The sequence below is a fragment of the Diaphorina citri genome, unplaced genomic scaffold, assembly GCF_000475195.1.
Source record: "Diaphorina citri unplaced genomic scaffold, Diaci psyllid genome assembly version 1.1 scaffold46342, whole genome shotgun sequence".
Classification (NCBI taxonomy): domain Eukaryota; kingdom Metazoa; phylum Arthropoda; class Insecta; order Hemiptera; family Psyllidae; genus Diaphorina; species Diaphorina citri.
Genome location: NW_007423662.1, coordinates 1 through 8184, shown reverse-complemented (window position 1 = coordinate 8184; position 8184 = coordinate 1). Strand labels below are relative to the sequence as shown.

The window sequence follows — 8184 nt, the reverse complement described above, 5'->3', positions numbered from 1 at the left end:
TGATAATTCATATCGACCTGAAGCCTATCAAAGAGATCCGAATGTTAATGCGAGTGAAATGTTTTACAGAACTCTTCCAGCTGCAAGTGATAGACCAATGGAAATGTATCAATCTAAATCAAATCATGGTGACACTATGAGACATCATACACCAGACGGTCAATCAGTGTTACAGAAAGAGTTGGAAGGTTCAGGTCGTGTGATGAATACGTCAGATAATGATAAGGTCATCACAAAACAGGAATTCATTGAAACTATAGACGAAGCTCATGATGAAACACTTGAAGACAATGAGTTTGTAGATTTCGAAGAGGCATTCAGTTCAGAGCAACGTGAAAGACAAACACAAGAAGGAGAAAATTTCGAAGATAACAACATAAGCATTGAGCATTTCCTACAAGTAGATTATAGTGATAATGCGAATAACCAATCCTCTCACAATGAAGAAGATCAGCAGCAACAACAGCGAGCTCAACCACTTTATCAAATGAATAGACAGAAAACAATCATTTTCAAATGCAAATATTGTAAGAAGAAGTTCTTCCACAAGAGAGAGTTGGAAAAACACATGATAACTCATTCCACATACACTAGAGTCAGAAGTGATGGTATTTATTCAATTTTTAAGTAGTATGAAAAACGTTTGCTCATGGTCTCATTGATAGATTTTTTCATTATTTTATTAATTTATTATTTTTAATTTTTGTTACATTCATTGTTGAAATACCAGTTTGTTTTGTATTTATTATGTTATTTTATCCAAGAAAATATATTGACGCCATTTTGGCCTTTCCCATGTTTCCATTACCTTTCTTGAATTTGAGATTATCTTCGAATAACCTTCACAGTCTGTAATTTTGTTTCATCCTTCCTTGCTATTTGCCCCTATACACAATCATCCTCGGAGTGATGTTTCATGTTACAAACACTTGTTACCTCAGAATACGTCTGGAGACTGTTCTAGTGTAGTATCCTAGCATGCTCAGAGGTAACCTGTGATTGTAGACCCCAGTCTAAAAGCCTCTATTTCACCTCTTCCCCCTACACTCATTCACAGACGTCGTACTGAGCGGATTACACTCATGTGTTCATTGTTACGGAGACCTCTCCTCTGCTACCGAGACAGAGCTACTGGACCATTGCATGCAATGTTCACGGGATACATGCATCCCAGGCTGGTTCCAATGTTTCCGCTGCCGCTATAGTAACAAATTCCGCAGCAACTTCCTGCGACACATCCGCACGCATACGGGACACAAACCGTACGCGTGTACCGAGTGCGGGTACGCAAGCATACTGAGCACGGACTTGCGGAAACATATTGAGCGCATTCACATGCCACGTGACGTGACGCTCAGTCGGTTGTGACCGCATGACAAGCGCTAACCATGGGTGACAAACGCTAACCGTGCGTGACAAGCGCTGACTGATGAGATTCGAATACGCCGGCATGCGGCGGTGTTTGGCGACATTAAATAGTAGCATATCGACACAACTACAACTACACATCCCTTTATAAGCTAACATCTTGATACAAGTACACTACGCAAATCTGTAGGTAGTGTAGGTACACAACACATCCAAAAATCTAGTCAATGTAATAAATACATAGGTCATCTGTCCCTAGTTCATAATACTTAGGTCTAGGTATAAATCTAGTCAAACTATGTAGATGTAGATACCTAAGTACGATAGGTACGAAAGTACTAGTTATTATATTATTATACACCTTCGTGTTCCTACTTATATATTATTATACACCTTCGTGTTCCTACTTATATATTATTATACACCTTCGTGTTCCTACTTATATATTATTATACACCTTCGTGTTCCTACTTATATATTATTATACACCTTCGTGTTCCTACTTATATATTATTATACACCTTCGTGTTCCTACTTATATATTATTATACACCTTCGTGTTCCTACTTATATATTATTATACACCTTCGTGTTCCTACTTATATATTATTATACACCTTCGTGTTCCTACTTATATAATTACTAATAATTAGCAATTATTGCTTGTACAAATCTTTACACGTAAGTTTCGTCTCATTGATCAAGAAAATTTCCTTTTATTTAATTTTTGATATAAGAAAAATAAATTGAACTTTCTATCTTTATTTACCCAGATTTGATCTCTTTGTTATTTTTGCTTCCAACTCTCCCCCCAAGGGGTTTACATTTTGAATGAAATGAGAACATTGTAATTCACTAAACTTTTCTCCCTCAGAGTTCGTGGAGGATGTTCGACACTGTGTGCATTGTAACAAGGAGATGCACAACCTAGATGAGTCTTTCCTGTTGAAACATTGCAAGTATTGCCCCTCCCTCCGTACGGTCGGATTCCAATGTTACCTGTGTCTGTATATCACGCGGCAGAGTGCGCACATGCGCCAACATTTGCGCAAACACACGGGCAGGCGTCCGTTTCCATGTGATATGTGTGAGTATAGCGCCGCGCAGAAGTGGAACCTTAAGATGCACATGCGTACGCGACATAAGATGGTAATGGTGGAGTGAATGCAGCGTGCCGCTAGACGACGCATGTAAAACGCATGCGGTGCATGACGAAACGAGTTAAGGTAGAAACACTACTACTATCACGTCACGTAAGCTCATGGGGAGTCAGAAAGATGTGGTTCAAAGTTCTCCCATAATGGTAGGCGATTTCGTTAATTATAGCCACACTGATTTGTGTGTTTCTAGTTTTATACCTTTAGTCTTACCTACCTCGATTTTCCACATACAATGGCCGTATTGGTCGTAATACTACTCATGTTTTCAGTTTTGAGTTTCTGTTCATGTGCCGAAACTGGAAAAAGTCTGTTACTTAATGGTTTTGATTAATTTATCTTTTTATCTTATGAGGGATTGCAAAATGTGTCTCTTTAATGGAGACTGAGTTGACTGGAAGGGGAATATGAGTGCCATTAATGCATTTACTAATGAAAAGGAAATTTTAATCCCACCATGGTTTGTTTAGTTATGGTCAATTTATCTAAAGGGTATTTAGTCAATGCGTTTTCCTTTCCCCTACCTGGGTTTTTAGTATTATTATTACTTTTTAATTGTTTTTGTGATATTTTTATTCTCTAGGTGTTTTTTTATTTGGTTTTTAGATTTTTCAATTATTAATTAGGTATAGGTAAGATACGATTTTTTATCTATCTACACAACACTTTTTTGCAATATGATCCTCCTATTATTTTTAAAGCTGTGTCAACACATAATCGACAGTCGTTGATCGACGGGTCGATTTCGATTTCCTATTTATTTACTGTTTCTTCTTGTATTTTTTTATCCGAAGAGTGTGTGTTGTTAATATTAAATCACGAAATAATTTACCAAACAAATTCCGATTTTGTGTTTATTCATTTTGTTCTAGATTTAGAATGCCTAAGTGAATGGTGAATTACTTGGAAATGGAAAAACATTGTATAACTGATGGTAGTGGGTATGGGTACTTATACCTACTTACCTAGAGATCGTCTAAGCACTCTAAGCAATAGTATATCTCTGTTGAATTACTTTTTTTGTGGTACCTACTATTTATATTTTCTTACTTTTTCCAAGGTAACTTAAGATTGTTGGTAAAGTCGCAGCTTATTCATACTTATGTCGCCGCGCCCGGTGAAGGAATCAAAAAATATCCCATGTTCTCATTCAACAGAAACAGAAAATCATCTGAGATATGTATGTGATGATTGGTTAATTGGTTATACTGTTTGAGCTTTGACTATGTTTGGTACAGAGTATTGTTTGGTTTTAATGCGTTGTAATAATTTGGTCGTTGGTAAAATGAATGTTTCGCTTCCATCTGGCAAAGTTGATAACGAGAGATCATGTTGACTAGGTATACTAAATACCAGAGTTCATTTCACTTTCAGACGTGACGAGAAAAAGAGGTCGCCCTCCTCTAGGAAGCAACAATGCTTTGAAAAGCAAAATCCAGCAACTCAAGAAGACAATAAAGACTCCCTCTGCAGAAAACAAAGAACGTGGCGATAAAGAAGTACCTGCGCCGTCTGTGCCTGTCGAAACAGAAGTGAAAACCAAGAAGCGAGGACGACAGAGGAAAGTTCCGGTCGCGGAGGCAAGCGTGCCCTTGAACGAAGAGAAACCTGATATCCCCGAAGCTAGCTCTGACACGCGTGACGTGAAGCAAGCCACAGCGAAAGCCCCAACTATCCCAGGAAGCGCTGAAGAGCCTCCCACGGGCGTTGTCCTCAGGCGAGGTCGCCGCTCAATCAAATTATTCAACCCGGCACAGGATGATGTGATCAACCCGCCTGTAGAGAAACGCGGTCGGCCTGCTGGGCCAAGCAAAACTAAAGTGACGCGAGAAGATCAGCCAGCAGCGGATGCTAAGAAAGGAACAGACGCCAAGCAAGCAATTGAATCTGAAAAAATGGCAGAGGCAAAACAACAAAACAAGCAGACGGACCCTAAACAAGTGACAGAAGCAAAACAACAAAACAAGGAGACAGACCCTAAACAAATAACGGAGCCAAAACAAGTAGTTCAATCTAAACAAGCAACAGTCACTAAGCAAGCAATTTGTTCTGAACAAATGACAGATTCTAAACAAGCAGCCCAGTCTAAACAAACGATAGATGCTAAACAAGCAATGGGTTCTAAACAACTAACAGACTCTAAAGAAGCAGTTGAATCTAAAGACATAGCAGATCCTAAACAAGCCATTAGTTCTAAAGATGCAAAAGATCCTAAAGAAACCACGGATCTTAGACAGGCAGGACCATCAGCAGATGCTAAGGACCTCGCTCGGACAGGAATAAGATCCCCGCTCAAGAGAAAAGTGAACAAAGACAAAACAACCCCAGCAGTGTCTAAACAAGATGCAGCCATCCCTGATATGAGTGAAACCACGGGAGTTCAAGTTGTCATCAGCAAAGAGGATCAAGCCATTGCTCGTAATGCTAGAACCACCAGAGCAGCCAAACCTCAACCCGAAGTATCGGAAAACGTAGAAGATGCTGACAATGATACCGTGATGAAAGAAACATGTATGCATTGTAACTCGGCCATTCCAATCCCGGATGAGTCGAAACATTTGGAAGTGGTGATCAATCATTGTCAGAATTGTCCTAAGACACTGAGCAAGGATATCTTCCCTTGCTACAAATGTATGTTTGTCACCAAGTGTATGTTTGTCGGGGACCTTCGCTCGCACATCATCAACAAACACATGAAGAAAGATGTGGAGGAGGGAAAGAAGGAATCGCAGAGTGATGAACTGGATGTGAAGAAACTGGCGGAGATGATGGAGGAGCCAGAACTACGCAAGAGAATGCGAGGCGCCTTGAGAGACAAACCAGAACCGCAGTCCACCAGACTAAGACACAAGTCAGAATCCGATACAGATTCACGCAGTAGTGGATACCCTGAAGTGAAGCCTCCAGCTACCAAACCCGCCCCAGCCATGAGAGACAAGCCAGCTCCGGCCATGAGAGACAAATCCGCCTGGTGCATTCACTGTGACCGACAGATTGATATTCCTGACCCAGACAAACACATGCAATCTCTCATTGCACATTGTGTCGTCAACTGTCCTGCTAAACGTAAAGGAGACATTGTGTGTTACCAATGCGACATTGCCTTCCTGTACAATGGAGATCTGATCCGACATATTACCAACTACCATATGATCAAGACGCCTGGCAGAACCAATGACCCGGCCCGAGTGAGGACTGTACAAAAGTCTGCTGGCCCTCCTATGTCGTCGACGCCATATAGACTAGACTCTGGCCCTGACCCTGGTCCTAGTCAAAAAGGCAAGACCATCAAATGTCGGTACTGTGACTTTGAAACAGTGATAGCGAGACAATTGCAGCTTCATATGTACACGACGCACAAGAAATCGTTTTGAGTGTGCTTTTTCCTTTGAAAGGCAGGGGAATGGAGTTTGACTTTCTTTACTTTCAGATTAAATATTAACCCTGTTGTCCACGAAGAAAATGATTCAGGAAATACAGGCTTATTTTATTTAATTATTTTTCTGAATAAAGATGAAATGTTAACTCGAGCTTTTTCCATATGACGTTCATACAAAAATGAGGTTAGAAATATGGGTTTTCCGTGCATTCTTTTTTTTATTTCGAGGAGAAGAACTGAAAATCTATATTTTTGGACCTTGTTTTCCACGAACTGTAATATTGAAATTGCTCTTCCTATGAAACTTTAAAGATTTCACTACCCTCTCAGTAAGTACCTGTTTGAATTTTGGTTTTTGACATTTTGTAAATATTGTATCTAGGTAGTATTCGTACATGCATTCAAAGTTGAAGTTTCTAGATTTTGTTTATGAAAAAAAACCTTTGTGAGCACCTACCTATTTTTTCCTGTTTTGTTAAATGATGTACATAATAATACATTGAAAAAGTAAAAATTTGCTCTTGAAGATTTCAAACCACCCTGGGTGTCTTTACTCCAGCAGTAGGCTACTACTATTATTGTGGTCAAATTCTCAAATTATATTGAGGATAAAATTCCATACCTCGGCTGGGATTGAACCCACGCTCTCCTGTTTACCAGGCGAACGCCTTGACCACTACACCACCGAGGGAGTTTTGTGTATATTAATTTAGAAAGAATTTTGTGTTAAATGTGTTGAAGGTCTAATTTATTTATGAAATATTATATCTTGTTTGATGATCTTGGTTTGAATCCTGATCATTTACTCTTGTGAATTGTTTTTCTTTTCCTTTCTCATCTTTCTATTTCTGCTGTCTATCCAGGATCCAAGAGCTATGTTAATCTTCTGGGCTTAGCTTGAACTGTGAAACCAGGCAAAGAATAATACGGTGTACCTTCCAGACAGTTTGCCTGATTGTCTGATGATATTACGGTACACCACAAGCAGTAGTATCACATTGGGACAAAACCTTGCTCCATTACTCCCTGGTTCTTCCATTTGTATTTCAGATTCAGATCCCATGACGTGCATTCATTGTCGCATTGAATCCTCCACGGATATTAATCATCTCCTGCGTCACCTCAAGGTATGCCCGGCCGTTATCCCGTGTTCAGACCGGTCACGCCGACCTTGCTTCGCGTGCCTGTACATAGCACGTGACGCGTACGACCTTAAGAAACATATCCGGAAACACACGAACGAGAAACCGTTCGAGTGTTTGGTATGTGATGTACGGTTCAAGCAGATCTCAGGAGCGCTACACCATATGAAGAAACAACACCGGCTAGAGTTCCTCAAGACACAGGAGGCCACGGTCGAGGTGGCTGTCGATGAGGGAATCATTTTCCAATAGTTCCCAATCGTTGGGTCCGGAACTGCCACTTAAATATGGCAAGTTATGAATTGATCGAGTAAATCTAATGGCAGGGATGCATGATTAAAAAGTTATTACCTTAGATGTCTCACGAAACGAGAGCATCCCTGAAAGCCTTATTTGATAGTATTTATTTGTCTTATTTAAGTATTTGTTCAATCAAAAGTAAATACATTATTTGATGAGCAAGTTACGTTATTTATTTTGATATCCAGGATAGAGAGTTACCCCAGTCCTATTTTGCGCTATTCAGATATGTCAGTCATGATGACTGGAATCCCGGTAGCTATTCCCCATTCCCCGTCGTACATGTGAATCAACTTAATCAAGCTTCATTTGGACGTTTTCAGATTTTCTATGCCACCATTGCAACCGATTCGGTTCTCGTGACATAGGAGATCTTATTGAACACTCGACGCAATGTTCGGTCATGGGTATTGCTTATCTCAACGACAGACGCAATGTGATCATGTATCGATGCTTTGTATGTCCGTATCTGTCTCGGCATAAGGGTGATGTCAAGAAACATGTTCGGAAACACACTGGCGAGAAACCATATGAATGTAACCTATGTGACTACAAGGCTACGCAGAATTCCAGCATACACTTCCATATGAAGTTGAAACACAATATGCCCTTTATACCTTGAGGTGGTAGGGTCGGTGTTCAGGCCATATTCACCTCGGAAAGTGGAGCTGGGAAGACTAAAACCTTTAAAAACTCGAGAGATAGACAGTTCTGACATTTTGTACATTTGTCTTGATTGTTTTGTAAGATTTGAGTTCTCAAATAAAACTACTGTTGCAATAGAGCACCTGATACGAGGTGTATAGAGGCCTCTGTTGATCTGTTCCAACAACCTGTT

At 40.0% G+C, this 8184-nt stretch overlaps 2 protein-coding genes across 4 annotated transcripts; both read left to right on the top strand.

Annotated features, from left to right (window-relative positions):
* The first annotated feature begins 2151 nt into the window (after positions 1–2151).
* Positions 2152–6709, top strand: LOC108254331. 3 transcript variants are annotated; one of them, XM_026833130.1, is made up of 2 exons: positions 2152–4582; positions 4619–6709. In XM_026833130.1, the coding sequence occupies exons 1-2, from the start codon at positions 4421–4423 to the stop codon at positions 5897–5899; spliced, it is 1443 nt and encodes a 480-aa protein (XP_026688931.1). In that variant the 5' UTR covers positions 2152–4420; the 3' UTR covers positions 5900–6709. The 3 variants fall into 3 exon arrangements, with proteins under 3 accessions (XP_026688931.1, XP_017304826.1, XP_026688930.1); XM_017449337.2 differs by having other exon boundaries at positions 2152–5443; positions 5474–6709; XM_026833129.1 differs by having other exon boundaries at positions 2152–5446; positions 5477–6709.
* A 116-nt stretch (positions 6710–6825) lies between these two features.
* On the top strand, positions 6826–7512 carry LOC113473594 (transcriptional repressor CTCFL-like). Its single transcript, XM_026833131.1, has 2 exons — positions 6826–7356; positions 7390–7512. Exon 1 carries the CDS (start codon positions 6867–6869, stop codon positions 7296–7298), a length of 432 nt encoding a protein of 143 aa, XP_026688932.1. The 5' UTR covers positions 6826–6866; the 3' UTR covers positions 7299–7356; positions 7390–7512.
* The last annotated feature ends 672 nt before the right edge of the window (positions 7513–8184 follow it).